The sequence below is a fragment of the Haliaeetus leucocephalus genome, unplaced genomic scaffold (assembly GCF_000737465.1).
Source record: "Haliaeetus leucocephalus isolate CR32 unplaced genomic scaffold, Haliaeetus_leucocephalus-4.0 Scaffold840, whole genome shotgun sequence".
In the NCBI taxonomy this organism is placed as follows: Eukaryota; Metazoa; Chordata; class Aves; order Accipitriformes; family Accipitridae; genus Haliaeetus; species Haliaeetus leucocephalus.
In genome coordinates this window covers 3,108,367-3,132,213 of record NW_010973276.1, presented here as the reverse complement: position 1 = coordinate 3,132,213, position 23,847 = coordinate 3,108,367, and the positions used below count along the sequence as shown (strand labels likewise).

Genomic DNA, 23,847 nt, shown 5'->3' with positions numbered 1-23,847 from the left:
TTAGAAGGGCCGAGATAAAGCCACATGGTGGGCTGGATGATGTTGATAGAGGAGGTCACAGGGATGGAAACGGGAAAGGAAAAAAAGAAAAAAAATACTGTGAAGTTCAAGTCAAACAAATGACCTTTCAGCTGACTGGGTGGGTTTGGGGCCGGGTTACAAACTCCCTGAAGGCCTGTGAGTGAGGAAATGTTCAGCAGCGGGGGCCGGAGGAATGGCAGTGAGGAAAGGGAAGTCTCTGAGGATGATAGGGACATTGTGGAGAAGAAAAGAGATTAGAGCTGTACTTAGAGGAGAACTGATAAAAAAGGACAAAGGTGAATGGATAATGATGAGTTGGGGAGAAAAGAGGGTGCTGGTGTAGTGCTGTTCAGGGCAGGTGAAATAGGTATGAAAGGGAAGATAATACGGAAAGTAAGGGCAGATGACTGAAGGTGTGGCTGGAGACAGGGAAGTCCAGCATTTCTTCCCCGAGCTTTGATCTGCCATGGGAGATGTAGATAGGAAGCACTTCATGAGGGCGTGCCTGATAAAGGGAGAGAGTGAGCTAGATGGACGGGGATATGGAAGTCATGGATGATCTTGCAGTAAAATGGGGGCAGGAGAGCTGGGGTTCCTGGTTTGGCTCTTCTAATGCTGCCTTGCTTCCTTTTGCTGTTAGAGAGAAAGGTTTGTCTTTTTAAAACAAAACAACAACAATAACAAAAAACCTTATCAGTTTAGAAACTTGGACCAGTTTGAGTTTAATCTGGTATTTCATTTTTAATTAACAGACTTCAGGCTATATGCTTGCTACTTCCTTTCCTTTGTATGCAGAAATTAATTGCATTTACAGTTTTCCTCATCTGTCCTTTGATATTTTAACGTCACTGGCACAAGCAGTTTCTTTAAAGACAAAACTTCTAAGCTACTTCTGAGGAAAAAGACAAGCTTTCTGAACTCTTTGATGGCTATAGAAATATTTTACAGCTTTCATACAATTCTCTCTTCACTCGGGGAAGGAAACCTTTAACATGTCTATAAAACAATTATGAAGATGATTAGGAAAAGTACTTGTTTCAGTTGCCTCCAAAGAAAATAGAGTTGGTTCTTTGTGTTTCGGACAGTGATGGAAAAATCTGAATCCAATTGTTTTTAGTGCAAGCTAGAGTTACACTATTGTCACAGTTTCTGAAGCAGGAAGGCTTGAAAAATGGGGTTAGGAAAAGCTAGGTTTTCCAGAAATTGCTTCTAATAGTTTTAGTACTAAAATAGAAATTCTAAACATGGTCTTTTCAAAATAATTTTTGTTTGTTTGCTCAAATGGGAGTTGGAAGGTCATTTCTGATTGTTTGTTTTGAATGAAAAACGTGCTGTCTTGGTGCTAGTCATAATATAATTAATATAGACATCTCTTTTTAAGTAAAGCAGTAATCGCCATCGGAAATGTTCTAGTGTGCGTTTGCCACAGCTTATGTACTTTGTAACAGAAGCACAAAGCTTTTCACTAGCCCTTAGTCTCTCAGCTTGTTGATCTTAGATGAATCAGTTAACTGCTTTTTCCTCCCTTTCTCCCTTCTAAAAATGACCAAAACAGTCTCAATACTTCAGAGACCCAGATGTGTGTACTGGCCTTTTTGAAAGGGGGAAACAAAGGCATGAAGTTCAGAAGTGAGCTAACACAGGAGTCTAAAAGGAAGCCATATCAAAGATGACACTTCAGCTACAAACTTAAATAATAAAGGAAAGGAGACAAATGGAAGAAAGATTTAGGAGGGGAAGAGGAAGATGTGCAGCTTACTGACACTTCTGTTAGAAAAGCTACTGGCCCTTCTAGCAGATGAGGAAGTCTACAGATGCAAATTACAGGGTAGTAAAACCAGGCTGGTATTTTAATGGTAATCATAATGCTTCTGGAGGGCAGTATTCTGCTAACTGCCTTTGGCATTCGCTGAACTGCCTGTGAAAAGCACCTGCTCCCTGCGGTGACTGGTAGTTGTGTTTCAGAGAGGTATCATTGCTTTCCTCACACAGTCCCCAAGGAAGCTTGAATATCTGGAGCATCAGCTCTGGATTCCCGAGTCTGTTGCTGGTGGTGGCCTTCTGGAGAATCTAGAAAACCCTCCGGCTTTTAGAACAATGGGAGCTGTATTATTCATAGAGGAATTCAGATTTTTCACCTGTGGAGAGTTGTTTTGTTGGGCTTGGAAGTCTAAACGGCATCAGCCTCCCTGAGCTGTCAAATGCTTAATTGCCATGTGAGGCATGACTCCTTTCTGCAAGAGAGATTTGTTGAGAAGAGAAACGTGCTGCTCCCGTTTGCTGAAGGACCCTGTCTGTTAGGGAACTGTCTTTACTCTGCAGGTGTGAAAGACGAGGGCTCCCTTGTCTGTTTTCCTCCCTTGGCTTGATGTGCTGCAGCTGCTGGACTCTTGCCTTGCTGTGTTAAATGTAGCATTGGATTGAGCAGATGTTTGTCTACTCCAACTCCTGTGGGGATAGTGTTTATCTTGCTGTCATTCTCATACATGTGACAAACTATTGTAGGTCTCTTACAGGCTTAATGCCTCTGAGGAACTAGTGTTAAAGGAGAGCCTGAATGACACCTTGGCCATTCATTCTGTTGTGGCGTGAACAGTAGGCTGCAGGGTAATCACCATTCCCTCTCTGTTAAGTAAATTTCGGTTTGTGCCTTAAGGTATTCAAACTCTGGGTGCTACTTAAGAGCAAGCTCAGCAACAGTTACCTTTATGAAACACTAGTATTTCTGAAGTTGGGCTGTCCAGCTGTGCTGTCAGATGGATAATAGAAAATGGGATTGGAGATGACCATAGGCCCAAGGCACAGTGGAATGGTTCCTTCCCTTGATCAGTTATCCAGACCATGGCCACTTGGAAGGTACATTAGAGGTACAAAGCTCAGGGTGTTACAAGTGGTTCTCAGACCTGCTTTGTCTCCTTTGAGACTGTAAAACAAAAGGTGACAGGCCAGATGGGAAGGGCCTGCAGGCCACCACTTGGATTATCATATAACAGGGTATTAGTGAAAGAATCTGATTCTCTTTAATTAGTGATATGTAAGTGTGTTTTGGCCAGACCGCTTCTGACCTACAGATAACCCTTTTGACGTGATGCATTTTGTGATGTATCATGATGCTAGGAAAAGGGTTCAATTGTTTAAGTGGCTAACTGTGCTACTTAATGAACTAAACACTTTTTATGAAAAGCACAGAAAGATTTTCATGACTTGTTAAATTTTAATGACTTGTTAGACATCTTTTTGATCCTTGGTTTTGTTTTCACAGCAAATTATCTACAACAGTAATGCACAGTTAGAGACTTTCTCATCTCACGACTTCTGGTTTAGCTGATGGTGTAGTGCAAGGAAGCAGTGGATGCAGTCCTTTTTGCTATATTTAATGCCTTTTCTTACTTGAATTTTTTATATGTAGAAATGTCTTGCTACACACAGAGAAAAATACCTTTTTTTAATATAGTGGGAGATTTCTGGATTTCCAGAGATATCTTTTATTGCTCATTTATACCATACCAGAGCAAGCAGAGGATATCTTTATGGGTAGAGTACCTATATGTTGTTAGTGCTTCTCTTTACTTGCAAATTAACAATATTTCCCTATGCGTTCTCTCAGTGATTTGGGAGCTCGAGAGATCTACCCCCTTTAGTCCATGAAGAGTTGTCCTTTTACAAGTACAGGGGTCTGATGCTTGCTACAGCTTTGTTTCTGCATGAGCCTGAAAACGCTTCTTCTATCTCAGTTTGGAGATGAAAGGGTGGTCTTGTCTTTGCTGGTGTTAGGTGGTGTTTACTTGTACCAGGGCTGGCTTGTGAATAAGAGCAAAAATTGAAGAGTTGAGCCTTAAGGGTGACCGAGAGGGTAAGGAGAGGATCCAAATAGCCTTGCTCTTGTGTAATAGGTTCGCCCTTCTTGAGAAAGAGGATTGATGTTACTAGTTTTGGAAGTGAGACAGCAGCTGCATTGTTTATACTTGGGTCTTGCAAATGGGGGGGGGGAGGTGGCAGCTTGCAAGTCTGTCCTGGTCTGAACCCTCTGTGTGATACACATGTGGTCCTCTGCACTGCTTGCCTCCTAGGCCATATCTACCCTGGTATTCTTCTAAAAGAGTCCTGCTTATGTAGATGTTTCAGAGGTAACTGTGTCAAGAGCTTGTGTGAACACCAGAGCCTTACTGCCATTAGAATAGGTGTGGTAAATACAGGAACTTGGTCCTGGGGCTAGGTGCAAGAGGTGTACAAGTCTGTTCTGTCCTGAAGAGTTTGTGTTCCATCTTATAGTGCTGCTTAGAACAGATCCTCAGAAGCATACATACATAAACAGGATGAGGCCTTTTCTTTTCACTGATCCTTCCAACAGTGAAGCCTGTTAGTTCTTGGTTCTCATTTATCAGCAGGGTTTTTTTTAAGTGATATGTCTGCATAACAAGATCCAAGCAAACATTGCAGAGGCACAAAGGACACTTGCTGCTGGAATCTGTCAAGTTCATTGTTTTCAGAACTCTCTAGCATGGGATGTTTACTTGAAATCCTGGTCTCCCTTTGCCTCTGCCACTTTTACTCTCCCTTCCCTCAAGGTCCCATAGTAACGAGTGCTCTGCCTGCAGCAGTTCAAGGACACGTCAACTGAAGTGACCTTGGCCAGCATGGCTATGAGACCTCTAGCAGGGCTGCAGCAAATGCAGTTACTTCTCTATCCAGCAGCCAAACACCTTCCCCAGCCCACGTGAGCTAGTTGTCTAAAACACTCTTGTTGTCCACGTCACCCTGTTTGTGCCAGGTGCTTTGTCACCTTGGCAGCAAAATTCTAGTGTAGGGCAAGGGTTAGACTCAGACCATCAAACCAGGAGTGACAGCGGTGGTGTATCTTTGGAGCAGCTGGAATGAAGTGACATTGGAGTAAACCTAAAAATAACTTAGGCGCACTGCATTTAGTTACCATCTAGCAACTGAACATTCATGTGGATGTGCATGCGAGCCATCACAGGCTATTCTGCTAAATTGATCTTGCTGCATCTTGCATCCACATTTTAGGCTGCTGTTAAATCTATTCGCTGTTTGTCTTCACTATTGACACCATTCCCAAAGGGACAGGGACCAAATGGAGCATGAATTGTGGAAGAGCTTCTCCGTTCTTTGTGATTCTTTGAAGTCCATGACTGCTGTTCATTATCATCTTATTATTATGCAGACTTTTGCTTTTGGTGTTGTGGTATGACACTTGATGTAGCCTGTGTTAGTTATTGAAAACCGTTACTTCGCAGTGTGTCAGAGGCAGAAGTGATCAACAGGGTAAAAAAAGGCATGCATGTAAAAAGGAAAATTAAAAAAAAAGAAGTTAAAAAGGAAATACCTGGGCTGTGGGCCTGGCAGCTGTTAGAGAGCAAGTGCCAAATGGGAAGAGGCCAGTGGAAGTTCTTGTTGTATTCCTGATCTGCCAGTCAGTGGATATGGATGTTATCTGCTGCCACATTTCCCAGAGCAAAGAATGACATAATCTGTTATTTTCTAGGATGGTTGGTCTCTGCTCATTCTGATGAATTTCTGAATGTTTGTATAGAAGCTGTAGCTGTGTGAACAAACTTATCCATGTCAAGTCAAGCTCTGCTAATAATATTCACAGTGACAACTGTCTGCATCAGGAGAACTTGCTGTATTTGAGTGAGAGGCAACACAATGAAGTCCTGGTTCTGCTAAGCTGCATTGTGGATTCAGGAATGGGATCTGAAGTTTGCTTGTCTGTTAGCAGTGCATAGAGGTCTGAATGTTACATGTCATGACTCTCATGTTAGCTTATTCTGTACGGTGTCCAAAGAAGGTATAAGTGTCTTCCTGAATACAGTCAAACTCCTGCATATTAGTATCTGCACAGATACTTCAGCTTAGTCCAGCTTTCTGTTTGCTTGGTAAACATCTGTCCCTGACAGGGTGGAGGTTGAGAGAACTTGAATAGAAAATATGATGGTGGCATGCCAGGTGTGGGAAAGCATGAAGCAGCAAAAGGGAATGATTTACTTGCTTTTGCTCTTTATAACACAGCTTTTGAGAAAGAAAATTGAGAGGAGGGTTGTAGTGGGGGGAACAGGTTAGTGACCTGGGAACACACAGAAAAATGACTTTTCTGGGTTTGAGGATATAGAACTTCTAGAAAGGAAGGACTAAGTCAAAGGATTCAGACACGGTTGTGAAATACCTAGATCTGCGACAGAGCTGGAGAATTTCTTTGCGTGTTGTCAGCTTATTTTTAAATGCACCTAGTGTTGGAATGGGAGAACTGACTTGATCAAAGATACAGATGTCCTCAAGGAGGAAACTGCACTTACTTCAGGTAATTAGTAACCATGTTTGACACCTAAAACCTGTTGAAAATAGAAAGCAGAGATTTCGAAATAGCCAAGAGCCTGAAGCAATCTATCCAAAAGCTGGGGCATCTGAGTTGTTGCAGTAGTCACCATAGTGGCTGTTCTCTATTAAAAATGTCATTATCCCTCCCTTTTCAAAGCAGAGACCTGCCAAATCAATACACATATTCAATTCACCCAGGTATGGGGCGGGGGGGAAGGTGTCTATAAACACAGCAAAAGGAGAAACAGTGTAGTTCTTCCAATTCACTTTTAGGGAGTAAAGTTAATATAATAGTTAATATCATTTTCCTTTTTATAGTTGAGAGGGGCTGGAGGGAGCGTCATACAAACATGCTCGTCCTGTTTTCACTCTTTGCCAAGCACCCACCGGCTTGTGTCTATTGCTGGAGATGGAGTACTGGGAAAGCCCAGTACTCCCATGCAGGTTGTCCCAACCTGTATGGATGTTCTTACAGCATTTGCTAAAGCAGGTGAGGTCTGGTGCCAAGTACTAGAGTGAGCTAGACAGCCTTTTGGTATCAGCTGTGAAAAAATTCCAGGCAGCACTTTCACTATTTGCTAACATTTTTTTCTTCTAAATAAGAGATTTGTCTTTTGCCCCATAAAAATTACAGCTTTAAAGTGCTCTCATTTTATAGCTTTTGCCTGGTACAGAACCATGTTTTCTTCAGGGCAGCGAGGGATGGTAGTGGCATTTGGGTCTGGAAGCTTGAGATAAGCTCAGTTTGTGTTGCTGCATGGCTGCTTTCTGCGATATCAGCCTCATTCTGTGCAGCTGCCTTCCCTAACTGGCTGCCTGAAGGTACTGGATATTCTGCTCTATTGTGAAAGCAGAGAGCGAGTATGTTTGTGACTTGAATGACTCTGTGATCTGAGTCATTCCTCTTATGACTGAGGGGTAATCTGTAATCAAACTGCACGGGAACAAGAGGCATTCCCATATTCTGGTCTGTCTCTCTTGCTGTGTGAAATAGTTAACCCTTCATAGGAACCATGTGATTAGATTTTGCTCATTTACTTTACCAAATCAGCAAATGTTATTGAATAGCACAGCTCAACTTAGAGACTCTGTAAGTAGATGCACAGAAATCTGCAATAAAAGCTGATTCATTACTGTTTCTAATAAAGTTTTGGTCTGTGAAGGCTGTTGTTTAGGAGCCCAGCATGAATCCCATCTGTTTTCAGTATCCAGTCATACAAGTAGAACACTCAAATCTCCAGTAAAAATCCTAGCGGAGCTTAAGGAGCCTAAAATTTTTATTAGCAGTTTTTATTAGCACATTAGTAGGCTTGGGGTCTGACCTCTGCATGTGGTGATTATAGGCTGTGTGGATATAGCAGGCTTTTTAAAATGGGGAGACAGATCATAGGAAGTTTAGAGAGTTTGCTTCTCTCTATAGCAATAAACATGTAAGAAATGTTATTTACCTTTCATTTGAGCATTCTAAGGGACTCTACAAAGTGAAGGTTGAGGCTGATTTATTGTAATTTTGGCACATGAGAAAAACATGGTTCAAAGAAGAGACTTGTGTGAGGTTCATTTAGTGATTTTTTTGCTTTGTTTGTAGTAAGATGCAGGAAAGTGCTGATACTGTCGTATGTTTTACTCAGGAAGTCACCACTTGCTTTGGAACATAAACCATTTTGGTCCATTTGAAACTGTGTTCTTCCTAAGGAAAGGGGATATGTCAGTCCGGCTGTATCTTTTAACTAGTGCACAGGTGAATGGTGTCAGAATTGCTGAACTGTTATGCTGTAGATATTTAAGTGTGGTGGTTACTGTGAGCAAAGGAATGACTTTATAAAGTTATATTGCGATAAAACCAAGGTCTTTCTCCAACACTCGCCGCTTATAGTGAGGTTAAATATTGCTTTATAAAGTTAACTGCTAAGAAACATTGGTCAATACCCTGTGCTGTGATGAGCATAATAACCATAAACCACCTTCATTATAAAGTAACAAACTCTACTCTTCAGCATGACTGGAGGCACTTTCCTGAGGACAGGGCTCATGTTCTCTCCATCTGTGTGTGGGAACCAGGCATCTCCCTTGGCCTGTCCAATCCCAAATAGGCAACAAGAGCCATCTGGCAAAAGTGTGGTGAGGACTGTGTGTCATGAGCATTAGTATGCTCCCTACCATGTCCCAGTTAATGAACGAAGGGTCACTTTCACAGCTTTTCCTGCAGTGCTGCAGAGAAGTTTCCACAGCTCCTGTTTGAGCTGGTGACCCAGAGGTGAAGGTCTCTTTTCCACTATTCGTTCTCTGAATGTTCAACCTTCCTAGGAGGCTGTGGTCTTTGACTGGTGAATCCCAGGGAGTTTCACTGCTATGCTTTGAGATGTGGCTGCTGCTGTAGCAGGGGCAGGAGGAACTGCTGCTTCACAAGTCTGTGTGACGTTCACCTCTAATTGAAGGGCTGGTTTTGGTGAAGGCATTGTCAAAGCATTTGTTTGCACATAGATCCAACAAAGCTCTAAGTAGAGACTTGTCCTGTGAGGTGTGTGTGGCCTTTTAGAGGTGCTTTTATTTTATTTTTTTTAAGTCCTTTTTTTCTTCATTCCACTCTGGTTTATGTTAACCCTGAAGGGGTTTTCTCCCTACATTATCTTTCTATGGGATTTTTTTTTTTTTTTTTGATCTGTCCATAGCCTTTGTAGTAACACAACAGTGCCTTTAGTCTCCTTCTGTCTGTTGTGTAGTTTCTGGTTCAGCTTTTATGTAAACTTTGAATAAACTGTACATGCTGTTGCAATCTTGAGTCTTTAACTGAGTTTGGTAATAAGTCTGCTGTTCTTCATGCTGCAGGGAGTTGGTTGCAGGCAGCTGGTATGAAAGCTTTGTTTCACAAGGGGAGAGGTGGGGGAGTGTCTCTTCTTTTTAAAACACTTAAGTCGCTTTCAGAATAAGATCCCTGAAGTCTTGCAGTGTATTTATAGGTTGTAATGTTGCGCAGAGAATGTTACACTATCCTCTGTGGTAGAAGTGGTGGTTTCGGGTTTCTCTGCCTGTTGAGCATGGTAAACAGCTCTGGGTTCCTGTCGCTATGTGTGCTGCTCAGAGAGCTGTGCTGATCTGCCATGCTGATACGGTTTGTTTGGGTTTTTCAGAAGCTCTGCGTGTGAAAAGTCTTTGAACTACAATTTAGGTGCTTAAAACAAGGCCCCAGATCATCACATCTTGATCAGTTTATTAACCTAGGCTAGGCTTTAAGATTCAAAAGGATCCTGACACGTTCATAGCTCTCTGTACAAGAAGGTCTTTGCCAACAGCCATCCTTTTAAATGAGAAGGAAGGTGCACTGGACAACTGTATCAGTTCCTGATCATCTCTATAGGAAAACAGCTCTTTGTAATGAATATTCTGATTCTGAGAAGGTTGATGAAAAGTCAGTGGCAGAAATCAAGTTTTAGGAAGAAGTGGAAAATTTCAAGACACTGTGACATAAATGAGTAGGATTACTTCCCTTTATATTGAAGCTGCTCTAAAAATGACACTTCTTACTTTTCACCATGCATGAGAGCGCACAAGAAACACTTAAAAAACAAGGAAAACCAAATGTATTGATCTGATGTGAATTACTTTGTTGATATGTTTATCAATACAACATGTTGATCATCATTATCATAACAGTTGATAGCAGTAGGAAAGTTCCTTTACCTCCTAGCAGAGATTTTGTAAGAAAAGATCACAGTAGAACTGATAGTGATATCCTTGTTCTGCCACCTGTAACACGGTTAGGTATATATGTTTCCTTTGCCTCACCAAAACCTTCTAAATCTTGTTTGAGCAGCAGGGAGGCGAGATGAAGAGAAGGAAGTGATGAAGGGGTGCACTGAGTGCAGTGGCTGTTTTCTAAAAGGGAAGCATGCAGCAGGGAGGTAGCTGAAAAGAAAGCTGTTGGTAAAGATAATGCAGCAAAGACAAACTGATAACTCTCACAGCCCTCACTGCTGCTGATCACAGTGTTCGTTACTGGTGCACCTTTGTGTATTACAAAGTTGCAAGATATGTTAAGTGAAAGTTCTCGAGCTGGTTGTGTTAAAAATAGTTTTGACAACTTTGTGAATAATGCTGGATACTCATCTTCTGGTTGTTCTGCAGCAAGGCACAGCACTGACTGAGCTATGTGAACCTTTCAATCCTAGCACCAGAGAGAAGGGGAACTGGCGAGGGGTGGGATTTGAAATTTTACATTTCTAGTCGATTGACTTCAATACTTGGCCCGCAGCTTGCAGGTGGAGAACAGCTGTCTGGCATTCTGTGAGCGGGTTTCATGCTTACTGCTTTAAATACAGAGATAATGTGATCGTTTTGTTACAAGGGTGAGTCCTTTAAAACATGAGGCATTAAGCTATGCTGCAGAAAACATTAAAAAGAATTGACTTCCCACCCTCTTACCCAGCAATTACAGTAGGCAACACTGGTATCATATCCTGCTCTTAAAGTTGCCCACTAATTCCTAATCTGTAACTATACTTCTGGTTAACTGTTTGATCTGAACTTTCACATGTCTGAGCATATGATTTTTGGATGAAAAGTTGTTCAAAGTGGTTCAGTCTGTTCCACTAATAAAGCTGAAACAAAATGTATTGCCCATATTAAAAAGAATAAAGGAAAACGAAGAAGTTCCCATCATTTTTCAAGACTATATTACCCTAATGATTGGAGCAGGGCCTTGAACATGGGCCACTCCACCAAATTTCAAGTGGAGTGCTTTGTCCTGCAAAACTCTTTTTAAGGTTGGTGAGATGAATTTTCTATAAAACTGGAGGTATACGCTAGTCAAAGCAGTGACTGTAGAGGTGGTGAGAGCATTGGCTGGAGGTCCATCTGGCATGGTGAGAGATCAGGAAAGGGAACTGGATGCAGTTTTGCAAGCAAATGCAGGCATATCATCTCACATTGGCCAGATCAGAGAAGTGGATAATGAAATGTTAATAAGTCTATGCCTCAGTTTCTCACCTGCAAAATGAGGTGAAAGCACCGTAGAAAAGCTTGTGAGGAATTTGTTAACCCTAAGTAATAATCTATAAATCAAGGTATGAGCACTAAAAAGCAAACAGCATGAGAGGCCACCAACGGAAGTGCTAAATATTCAGGATGTGCTGCTTACCATCTACATGGAGGCTTTGGATGTGGACAGATTGCTTGTGATCCTATAATAAAAGCTTTTCATCATAAGAAATGTGCAAAGATACCTACATACAAATTCAGATGCTTCCTGCCTTTTGTAGTGATTGTGTATGCTACCATAATTTTCCTTTTATGTAGGATTAAATGATAATATTAAACATGCATAGATGGTGAGTTCCAACTGAGATTTGAACTCCCCTGTATAGAGTACATATTAAATCTATACAGTATAGGTAAGTCCACACTTGAACTACTGGTTCTTACCTCAAAGGAACTTTTTTTTAAACTGAATACTTAGAAACTGTGATGATCTTCATTTTGTATGCTTTCCACATCTACATCTAATCTGCCAGGAAAATAAATGACAGATTGTGTCTCTTAACATTTTACACCAGAATAGAAACTTTTGGTTGCAGTGTTTAAATAAACAAAAATCAGAACAATTACATGTGCAGTTTATTTTTTAAATAATAAGCCTGTATTACTGCAAAAATTTTGTAACTCTCTTAACTGTAAGATTTTTTAACTGCTGACAACATTTACAATGACGCTTTCTTCTAAAGGAAGGTTTGAGGAGATCTGTTTTTACACACACTGATATCTGAGTAACAGATGTGTTCCTAGAAGACCCTGGAAATAGTTCAGAAAATATGAATATTTTAATGTTTATTTGTAAACTTTTGCCACAGAGAATAAAAATGGATTCTATGTTGTCTTGATTTTTCTAGCCAAGTGGGAGAAAAATTAAGACTTCTTTCTTCTTTTTCATTGACCAGACACAAGCTGAGAAACAGCAATGCCAAATAAAATGACAATGCAGGTCAGGTTAATTCCTACAGTGTTACATTTATACCATTTTCATACTGAGCATATTAAAATATTTGATAAATTATTCTCTCATGCTGGGGAATGTGTAAATTGAAATATGTAAATCCAATCCTTGCTAAAACTTTGTTTTGCTAGTAGTATTTCTAGTATGGGGTGTGTGGCTGGGATATGATTGGCTGGCATTCTGTCCTCACTTTGCCACTGACATACTTTGTGGCCATGGGCAAGCTGCTCTCTGTCTTGGCATTTCAGATTTGGGCAAATGAAAGTAGTGGTACTCGCCTCTGACCTTGGATCTCAGTGTCTTTTTTTTTTTATGGTGGTATCTGGTAGTCCTTTGAAGAAGGCTTTGATTTTTTTACAGTTGAAGTATGTGACATTTTATAAAGTTTTAATGCTTATCAAGTTTATAAAGTACATGACTTTTGTAGATGGGCACACTTAAGTACAACAGGGATGAAGATCAGGTTTTGATCAAGAGTTAGCATTGGTAGTTGCAGTTAAACCACAACAATGGTGATGGTGAGGCCTGTTTCTCAGCCTTTTGACTGAAATATTATTGACGTTATTTACAAAGCTTTTTCTGCTTTCTTGCTGTTTGTAGTAAGTGAGTCAATGTTGGACAAATGTTGGAAAAGCAGGAATATTTTTAGAAATATCCTTTGATTTCTGACTGGAAATGTGAAACTGTCTAAATATTCTGAGTCTTTAAATAGACACTGGCTGAAGGACACTATAGCCTCCAAGTCTCCTTGATACTTGTACTCCTCTTTATGTTCCCCTTCACCCTGTGCTGTTTCAGAGCTCTTGTCACCCTTTCATACCTTGCATGAAACTTGCTTCTGTTGAAAGCATTTCTCCAATGGTCCTTCCTAGCTGTTGGCAAGCCTTCCTCTTCACATAGCAGCTCTTGGCCATATTATGTTTGGCTAAAACTACAGCATGAAACTCCTTTCCTTGATTGATGTAATGGTGGTATAAAACGCTGTCAGTGTAGATGCGATAATACTTTCAAAATGTGAGTTTTTCAGCTTTTGCTTTTCTCTGAGGAGGTTGCAGTACATTGCCTTGGCAAAGCACAGGTCTGCTGGCATAAGCCAGGCCCTTGCAAGGTAGTGTTCAGCATGCCACAACATTTAACTGGTCCATTTGTGAGTCGCCAGTGTAGACATGGTCTGTATCAGAGCACGAGCCCAGACTCTGTGAATCTTCATTTATGCAAAGTAAGTTAAACTTCCAAACTTTGCTTAAAATAATGTTCAATTTGTAAAATAAATAAATGAAGGTTTATAGTGCATTCGTTGGGGCGGAATGTTTGCTTCTGGTGCATGACTGATCTTTTACTTTCGTGTTCCTTTTCAGGAGGTGCATACCTCAACCTTCCCGGGTGAATGTTCCTTGGCAGGTGTTGCAATTCCAATTTGCCAGTGGATAACTTTAATTTTTGGTTTTTATTTTTCTAACACTTCTTAATCTATAATGCTCATGATAGAGGAAAAGTGTTTGTCTGTTCTAGTATCTCTGTCTTCAAGGTTGAAGTATTATTTTTAAAAGAAGATGAATCAAACAGTGAGGAGGGTTTGGTTGTTTTAAAATATTTGATGTAACTTCAGCACAAAGCTCCCTACTGACATTTGTGGAGTGTGGGCAATATAACATCCCTCCACACACCTGGAGTCCACTACTACACGAGGATTTCAGGTAAAGGAGGATGAACTAGGTAACCAAGAAAATGAGCTACACTAATGCTTGCTTTTAAAATGAGCTCTGTTGGGGATTAGTATTCTAGGGCTGCAGCTGGGATTAACTCTGTAGGTACAAACAGTAAGATGCTAAAGCGTGGCCTCTTTGCAAGTCCTACACACATTCACTCAGTGTAGAAATGTTTTTGTTTCACTTGCCTGCCTCTTTGCTCCAGCACACAATGCATATAATCTGATTCTCTGAATGAACCTTTGTTTGGGGAAATACTGTTAGTTTTGGCTCTTGGAGAGCTGAGCTGACAGGCCCAACTACCCAACAAAACAGATTGGAGATTAAAAAACAAACTAAAACCACGCCTTCAAAAAAAAAAAATTGCTGGGGAGAAGCCAGAAAGTTCCTTTTCTGTGTTGCTGACAAAGCTAATCTATTTAGCTACTGTAATATCAAATCACATTGTTTTTCTATTGCTTAATAGCCTCATTACCATCACCTGCAATAAAAGGAAAAATCCTAGTCTACCTCAAAAGAATGCATCATCATGTACAGGAAGGAATTGGGCGGAAAAAAGGCACAGAGGAAGTGGGTTTTGAGGCAGGAGTTAACGAGGCAAAAAAAGAGGTCTTTTAGCACAAGGACAGTGGGAATCTGTTAACTATACAGGAAAATGTAATACATTTTTGTAGCTCATTCCTGTAAACTGAATTTACAAAATTCAGATTTGAAAACAAAATAATTTGCTTACAACTGTAGTACACAAGACCCCTGTGGTCTGTATGAGAAGTGATTCCTGCAGGTCTGCAGTAGCTGCTTTTCAAGGCATCTTTGCTGTGTTTGCTGAGAATATATATTTGGGCAGCAGGGTCAGGCCTGGGGAATCTGAGCTGTGGCGCTCGGAGGTTTATGTTTAAATTCCACGTACGATAGATCTAGGCCAGATGCTATCTGAGTGCAAAAGAAAAAAATAACTCCTCCTGAGCTAGAGAGCCAACTCTAGCCAGAGATTTTCCTTGTCCCTACATACCAAAACAAATGAAAGATGAGAGGGTGGAAATGAGGGTTTTACATGCAGAGTATGGTGGTACGTCAAAAAAAAAAAATCTGTGTCCCACTTCTAGTACTGTCACTCACACGCTTCGTAGCCATGAGCATATAAATCAGTCTCACTGTTTCCTTATTCTTAAGCAAGAGATCATGCATTTCTTCCTTCACAGGGTATTTCAAAGACCTCTTACTTTGTGCAGCATTTAGTTCACTACAATCACAAGATAGCTTGCCATCTGAAATTCCTTGCTCAGCAACATTTACATGTCATGGTGTGGAGAATGAACTTAATTTTTTTCTGAATGAGGGAAGGAGATTTTTCAGACTGGTATTTACAGCAAAATCTTCCCTATTGTATTCTATTAGAAAAGGATTTGAAACATAAAGCTATGGTACTGTTTTGACCATTTCTGAGGTAGATAAAAAATGGGGAATTGCAAGTTGAATCAGGAACAGCTTAATAAAGCATTTGAGCTGTATAAAAAAATGTAAGTTCTACCATACTGTACTACTTTCCACTTAATCAACATGTTATCAAACCACCTATTAAATGGAGACTATGTAAGCTGACCAGACCAGCCTTCTGAGATTGTCTTGGTTTGGGTGGAATTTATCTTAGTATTTAAAACTTTCCTTCTCTGCCCCTTCAGTGTTCTTTGTAGAAATCAGTGTTTCTTAAAATGCTAGCATTTCTTAATGCTAGTTAGTAATGAAAAAACCCCCAAACTTCTGGGTTTGCACACAGATAAATTTCCCATTTCTGTCTAAATCCAGAGGGTGGTTGCGTCACATGGTTTTATGCTGACCGAAGTCCATCTTAAAATCCTCTGATTTAAGGGAGGAGAACAGGGGATTCTTCTGTTGTGAGTCATATCAGAGCTTGATCATGCTTCTACTGATGTTGGCAGGAGTTTTTCTGTTGAGTTTATTGATTGAATGGTTTTTCACTGTTATAGACAGCTTTAAATTTGAAGTCATCCTAACAGCTGTGAATGGCATCTCATGTGCCCCAGACCTGTTAAGGAAGAAGGTCACCCATTTGCCTTGTCCCTACTGAGTCAAAAGCATCACTAAAATCTGCTGTAAGACCATTCATTAACTGCTTTTCTAGATAATATTTGTTAGTCATATGCTTAAAATGCTGTTCATCACTGATCACCGGTGGAAGGCAGCCCTTTAACATACAGTCTTTAACAAAAGCCTATGGAGACAAGAATGGAAGAACTCTCCATAGGTACTGTTTGCCTGTGTGTGCCCAAAATGCTTTAATTTGGGTGTTATTAACATAGAAGAAAATTATGAGATTCTGGGAGGTGAGACTTTGCATAAAAATGGACATTGCCAGGGTAAAATCTGTTTTGTACCATGTTAGAATACATACCTTCTCCCCAGTTATATTTCAGTTGATTGAAGAAAAATATAAAAATAAAACATGTTTAAGGGAATTGGGTCACACTCTCACAATGGACATCTGCTTCTTGTACTTTGCTGCAAATCTTGTGATGTTTGAAGGTTTGTAATTGTTTTTAAAACACAGCTGCTTTCACTAGAATTTTAAAAATGGAGAGAGTCGTGTTACTCTGACAGATCAGTGCTGTGTTGTGTGTCTGCCTGCTTGGATCTCAGTTGCCTGAGGTAGTTCCTGAGCTGAGAAAAAGTATGTAAAAAAACTTGGGAATGGACTCCAGCCTCTCTGGGCATATCCAGGACTCATAGGTGAAAGCTGCAGCATATGGAAGTGGCAGCCTCAACTGCCTGCAGCTTCACTTCTGAAAATACTGCAACTTCTCCAAAGCATGTTGGGGCCCCTGTGTCCAAGGGGAATTCCAGCTCTTGTTGGCTGTTCAGCTGAAGCTTTTTTAGTCGGTTTGCTGTGATCAAATCACTTGAGGACATTTGGTCTCGGGAGGTGGAGATTTCTACATGGGAGACTGAACTGAGCTGCTGGAATGTATTGCACATTATCCACCAGATGGTTTTCAGCCAGTTTGATTTGACCTGTGTTTGATAGTGATGAAGATATGAAAGTGACATGTTCCTCCAGCATTGCTTACATGAGCCTGCACATCCTGGGTAGCACAGGCAGGCTGTGCTTCTGGCAGCAACAACCCCTGCACAATGCAACTGAGAGCTTAATTCCCTCTGCGCTCATCTCCTTGGGCATCGTCTGTGCAGCACCAACATCCTCTAGGTCATGCCACTGGCTGGTGTGGATGCAGCTGTCCCAGCTTGTACCATGCAGTGTTTGGTCCATGCCTCCCTTAGGACGCTCTCCTCCTCCCCTCTTTGGAGCCAGCACTCCTGCAGAGTTGCAGCAGCCGTTGTAGAAAGAGAGAGGACCGTGTGCGCACTGATGTTTTATGCTTGCAGGTACATTGTGACCATCTAGCTGGTGGCAAGTTGCTCTGCATTTCTTGTAGGAGTTGGTGTGGTCTTAGGAGACAGGGAGCTGGCAGGAGCAGCAGCCAGTGGGTCTCTCCACTTGGGTGTTTTTGTGGGTTTTTTTCTGCTTTAAAATCTGAAGATGGGTTTCAGTCAGGCAGCTGCTCTCAGTCACAGTGTTGTTCAGTCGACTTTCCATTGGCTTTGGAACTTGGAGTAGTGTCTAAATATTGTTGTCAGCTTCATGCTGATTCCTGTCTCCTGAGGTTAAAGTCGTTTCATTTATGACCTCAAGCTGGACTTGTGCTTTGCTCCCGCGGGAACTAAAAATAATAATTATTTTAAGAATAGGTTCTTAATCACTTCCTTCTTTTGATGCAGTATTTTGTTTAGCATTTTGTAAGAATGTAATAGAAAATGTTTTAAACTATTTGTGTTTTAATTCCAGTTTTAATTGGCTCTTTGAAGATGCAAAGACTGTACAAGAATTAATTACAGTTCCTTTTAGTTTTTTTGTAGAAAAGTGTTTGTTCTTGTTATTCTGAGTGAAGACTCTAAGAGTTTTGTTGCTCTGGCAAACTGTCCAGTCACACAGAGCTATGAAGAGATGAACATTAAGTTGACAGATTTCTTAGTCGAAGGCATGTGGGCGTTTTGTCACTGTTGGTGATGCATCAGCATGTTAATCTCCTGTCTCTGAACTGTTAATGTACATATGAGAAACATAAAAACATGTGCTTTAATCTGGGTTTAGAAGGAATGATAAGGTATGCAATGATTTTGAGGCAGAGCTGGCTGTGCAGTGAACACTGTGAAGGTGATGAGAGTTTGCAGAGATGGGGAAAATATTAAACAGATGGAGATCCACTTTCTGCCCTGACCCACAGTAGCTGGATAACAGTGAGATAAAATACTTAATTTGGAGATCTTTCCATAAACTGAAATAGTCTTGGAACTTAGAAGTGGGGTTTTGGGAGATGTATTTCAAAGAGTGGCATATGGGTACACTGGTGCAAAAAAAAAAAAAAAAAAAAAAAAAAAAAATCCAGAAGAGCTTTCATAGACTTCAGTGAGCATACAAAGTGTGGTTGTATTGAGTGTCTTAGAGCCCAGCTACAGAGAATAACACAAGTACATTAATAATTGTTTTTCCTATTCCTTGCTAATAGTTTACATGGTTTACTATTACTTCCAGTCAGTGAAGTTGCTTGCTTCAGCAAGTCTACTTGCCTTAGAGGCAGCCAATGTTCTGTTTTGTGTACCAAATTTTGTTTGTACTTTATTTCTTCTCAAGCACCATAGTCCCAAAGGCTGCAGCAGAGCCTTACAGCATAGCCTGGAGGGCTCAGCATACAGCATACACCCTGAAAGGGCAGTGGGGCATGGACCGCGGTGAACACAGGACTCACAAGCTTGTCACTTGTCTGCTCTCATGCTGCTGTGAATTGTCCTTTTAGCGCAGTTGATACCTGGTCTCTACACGCACTTGCCTGTACGTACAAAAGCATAACAGTTTATTTTTAAAGAGGTTGAGGAGAAAAAAAATAAATCTTTTTACTGTCAGGCATCAGCTCGCCTGGTGGTGATTTAACCTATTGCTACAACTGGCATTATACATAGTAGTAAAATTGAAAGAGCAGAGCTGGCTTTTCTTTACCTGTCACTTGGCTGAGGTCTGGCATTTGCTCATCTGTTACTGTCACGGTTGTGGGAATACCTGAGTGGTAACAGCAGCAGTGGTGCTAGCAAGGGAGAAAAGAAATGAGGAGCCAAATACTTGAAGTAAATGGTAGTTTAATATCCTACTATTGGCAGCTCTGGCATGCTGGCTTCTTTTGTGTAGGCTGTGAGGACTTTTTACTTGTTTATAGTATTACAAGTTTTATTACAAGTTTTCTTAAAAAAGAGCTGCTGTCAGGAGGTTTCCCAGACCAAGTGGGAAACTGGGAATCAGCAGTTCTCCAGCTTCAGGCCTGCCTCTGCATGGCCTTGGGCAAGCCAAGGGAAGTGCCTGGCACTTCTGTAGGATGTAGTTTCTATTCTCACAGTGATTTTAGAGCTTAAGTGTAAAACGGGGACATTACAGGAGGAATAATTCAACTCTTTGAGTTAATTTGCACTGAATGTGTGATAGCAAATATACAGTGCCCTAGCACAGGCCAGTTCTAGTACGTCTCTCTAGTGCCACTGCAGTTTATGGTAGAAGTCACTCCTGATTGACCAGGTGCTCAGTGATGTTTTCTGAGAGGGCAGAGTGTCTGGAGGTGATGTTGCTCCTGTCACTTATTTGGGTACTCTTCACTACATAAGACCTTAACCTCTTGACCTGATGCTCATAATGTTTCAAGATGAAGCTGTTGCCTTTGCATGTGTTGTCCTACTGATTGCAGTTTGTATTGCTGGTCCGATTCTGTTGTAGCAAGAATGCATGAGCAGCATAAAGAAACGTAAACTAGGAAGATGTATGGCTAAAACCACAAAAAATGAGAGGGAGAACCTGGGATCGGAACAATACCTATACTTAATCTGTGGCTTAAAATTTACTACATTATGAATGTTTCCTACTTCCTCTGCTCTGTCAGTAATATGGATTAATAATTCATAAAGCTGTGTTTTAAGGGCTGGCTAGTTTGTGTTTATACAGTGCTTATTGGAGTCCCTGTTGCTTCTTCCTTCTGACTCCCACCTCCCAAGATTGTTCATACATAAGCCATTTCTCTTTGCAGCCTTCCCTTTCCTTGGAGAAAAGTTACTATTTCTAGCCTGTTGGTGATCCTTTGTGCCCAGCCATGTTTACCAGCATTGTAGAATTGGTGGGTGATGGTTTTTCTTGGGCCAGAACTGGCATTTCAGTCTTCTTTTCCAGTGTTACCAGCCTGGAAAATTGAATGAAACTGTAGAAATGAACTTGTGTTGACTTCATCCAGCTCCTTGGTAAAATCCAAGCCAAAACTATATGTGGCCAAATGTGCAAAAACCTCTAGGCCAGGTTTGGGGCTTAATTTTGAGTAATCTTGCTCTCAGTTGATGGAAGCTCATACGCTGGTGTTTGAGAAGGTGGGATACTGGCAAGGAGAAAAGCATGAGTGAAATGAGTTTCAGTCCTGCTGAAGATGCTTGTGAGACCAATTGTGACAGTTGTTAGCAGGCAGATGAGAACATGAAGGAGTCTTGAAAACTGGACTTGCTTCTGGCACCTAGATCAGTAAGCCGTGGACGGCATATGGCAAAAGTTGTCACTGGCCAAACGTGGCTGCTTGTACTTCTTTCTGTTGGCAGTTTGGCAGTTTTAGGGGGATGCTTTGTCTTGAAAGGAGTGGGAAGAGAAAAACTGAAAACAGAATGATTTGTTCTCTGTTTTGTTTTAGTGGAAAGCTGGTTTCTCCAAAATGGAAAAATTTTAAAGGCTTGAAACTTCAGTGGAGAGATAAAATCCGTCTCAATAACGCCATCTGGAGGGCATGGTACATGCAATGTAAGTGTAATGCTCGGTTGTGTGACTTGCCATAAAATACTTTGTGAGAGACTTATATGTAAGAAGCAAGAGAATTTAAATTACCGTCTAATGAAAAGCTCAAAAATCTGCTGAAGGCCCAGATGTCTCAGAGGCCGTCATGGCCCTGCCATTGGATCAGTGTGCTTTCTTAGAGATAGATGTCCACAGAGAGACTGTACTGATCGGTCCAGTCACAGCCTGAGATCTCCCCATTTCATGTTGGTTATCTGGAGGGAACCCTGGCTAGATTATTTTTTCACATCTTGCAATTGAAGTGACAGAGCTCTCTGCAGAGGCTGAGCACTCACATTTTCATTCTTGTTTCAGACCTGGAGAAGCGCAAGAATCCAGTGTGCCACTTTGTGACTCCACTGGACGGCTCTGTTGATGTCGATGAACATCGTCGGCCAGAGGTATGTAAAACCTGAGGAACAGACTAATGAGCTCTAGAGTTTATAACAAGATTTTCTAGTCTGCTAGATATGAGAGCAGCATAGCAATTCTTTTCTCCGTTGTCTTTATTTAGAAAGAACCGTTAATATAAAGCAGACTGATCCCATTTATGGAGGTTTATCACATTGAGATGATCAAGGTGCAACCAGAAGGACATTTATTATCTGTGTAACTTATGTCTATATTCTAGTTTAGTGAAGCATAAGTCATAGAAGTGCAATTTGAATAGTTAAGATCTTGACAGCCACTGCTCTCTTCTGGCTGGATATGGCTGAAGTTAGCGGTAAAGAAGAGTGATGACTGTTTTCAAGATTGAATCTAAGTGACCCTGTGAGAGTCTTCTGTATTTTATTTAATTGATGAGGGGTGGTTTCAAGACAACAAGCAATTTCTTTTTCTCTGTCAAGGTAGCTTCACAAAAAGAGCAAATATGAGTTTGTGTACTTGCATTTTTGCAGAAAACCAGTGGGGCCCTTGATGTGGCAATATGTGACTCCTATACTGCATAACTCTAGAATAATTTATAACTCAAAGGAGTTCCAGATGAGTTTGTGGAACTGTCTCAGTTTTTTTGAAAGAACAGTGTTGATGTTTGTGCTGAAAGATGACCCTTGAACACAAGAAAGTGGTGTTAATGCTCTCATTAGTCTGCTGTCCCCAACTTACACACTGCTGTCTGTGATACATTAAAGACCCACATTGGTCTGATCCTTTTGTTGTTATTAGTATGTAGCCTGCAAGGTCACACTTATCCTTGAGCTGGACATCAGATTTCTATTGCTTCATGTCATTCTTAACAGCTTTTGCGTATGTGTGTGCATGCTCATGTAACCTTGTGCGATTTTCTTTGCCTGTTTTATGCAGAACAGGGTATTGTATGCTTTATACATTATATTTTAGTAAATTTATTTTAAAAGGGCTTTTATGTGATTTCTTAGCTATTGGTTATGGTTGAACTGCTGTGGGAGATGCTGACAGTGTAGTCAGACATCATCTCTTGTTTGTTTATTGTGGGAAAGATGAAGTTAGTACTGTCAGATTTGCTCTGTGATAGCTGAATTCTGCAACAGTGTGGACTGCTGATACATGAGCTCAAACAGAATTAACATGCTTTCTTTTGCATTTTTTTTATGCCTGAATATTTGCTTGGAAATTTATTGAACATTCAGCCATTATGTGATTCAGTGTAATTCATGGTATGTGTTTGTGTTCTCAGGCCATTGCAACAGAAGGGAAATACTGGAAGCGAAGAATTGAAATAGTCATCAGGGAATACCACAAGTGGAGAACATACTTCAAGAAAAGGGTCTGTTGGTTTACACAGTGAAAGTAGCTTACTTGAACTTGATCAGTATGTTGTTGCTTTTTGAATTTTGATGTCACTTTTGCTAGCAGGCAAAAATGCTTCAAACAGATGATAAGCTAGTACAGGGATACTCATCTGATTAGTCCCACTTAACTAAAAATTATTGTGCAGCGACTAATTGTGCATGATTGGGTCTTAAAAGTTTTGCAAAATCACTACTTCTACTGGCATATACAGGACCTATTCTGACTTTAACATCTGTTTTGTTCTTTTGCAGTTACAGAAACATAAAGATGAAGATCTTTCAAGTTTGGTCAGGGTGGGTAATGCCACTGATAAGTGGCAGCATTTATGCTTGTAGAAGCTGCAATAAGTAACAAAGCTGTAATGTGCAGTAGCTTGAATAGATTAAAATCTAAAGACAACCATCTTGCTTAAGCTTTAATTAAGGTTAGACACCTTAATGTTTCTGTGCCTTAGAGAGCAATGTAAGATTTGTAGCTTAAATTGGATGGAGGAGAGGTTGAATGTAAAGTGCTGTGACAGAAGAAATGAGAATCAGTATTGGGTGCCCAGACAGATCAATCTCTTTGAGGGCTTGGCACACTATTTCATCTTATTACTAAGTCATGACTGGCACTACTGCCTTGCTTGTGTAACTAGATCTGTGAAGATGTGTGTGCTACATGTTGCAGATATTCCTGCTGCCCACAACATGGGCAAATAATGTGCCAGGATCCTAAATAAGGCAAAATGTTTAAAGGAACAATGGTATCACCATTTAGTATGTCGCCTAAAGCCATCAAACCTACTTTGGGCATATAAATTGATGATCAGAAACACTGTTCTGATTTTTTTTTTTTTCTTTTTGGAGCTGAGCATAAGTCTGGATCTATTCTAGTTTCAGAAAACTCTCAGCTGTTTTGGCCATGAGCTCCAATGCACCATCATGGTATGTTGGTGTAGTTACAGTTACATGTTGGCTCAGCCACAAGATCCTGACTATGTGTGCTTTTAGTCTGCAGCGAATGCAAGGCAATGCAATGCAATTTAGCCTAGCCTGTAGTGAAGGATCGGTAAGCCAAGCCACATTATATTGTGTTTTTCACGGGCTAAACGTGCC

At 40.7% G+C, this 23,847-nt stretch overlaps 1 protein-coding gene across 5 annotated transcripts in view; it reads left to right on the top strand.

The window, feature by feature from the left end:
* Positions 1–23,847, top strand: part of MLXIP (MLX interacting protein) — a 51,586-nt gene that overhangs the window by 6,443 nt on the left and 21,296 nt on the right. For 4 of the 5 annotated variants that reach the window (XM_010582175.1, XM_010582174.1, XM_010582172.1 and 1 more), the window contains exons 2-5: positions 20,838–20,944; positions 21,293–21,378; positions 22,635–22,724; positions 23,002–23,043. In XM_010582175.1, coding sequence (XP_010580477.1) covers positions 20,838–20,944; positions 21,293–21,378; positions 22,635–22,724; positions 23,002–23,043 — 325 coding nt within the window. Of the gene's footprint in view, positions 1–20,837; positions 20,945–21,292; positions 21,379–22,634; positions 22,725–23,001; positions 23,044–23,065; positions 23,677–23,847 lie in introns of those variants that run through there. The other variant, XM_010582176.1, reaches the window with a different exon arrangement.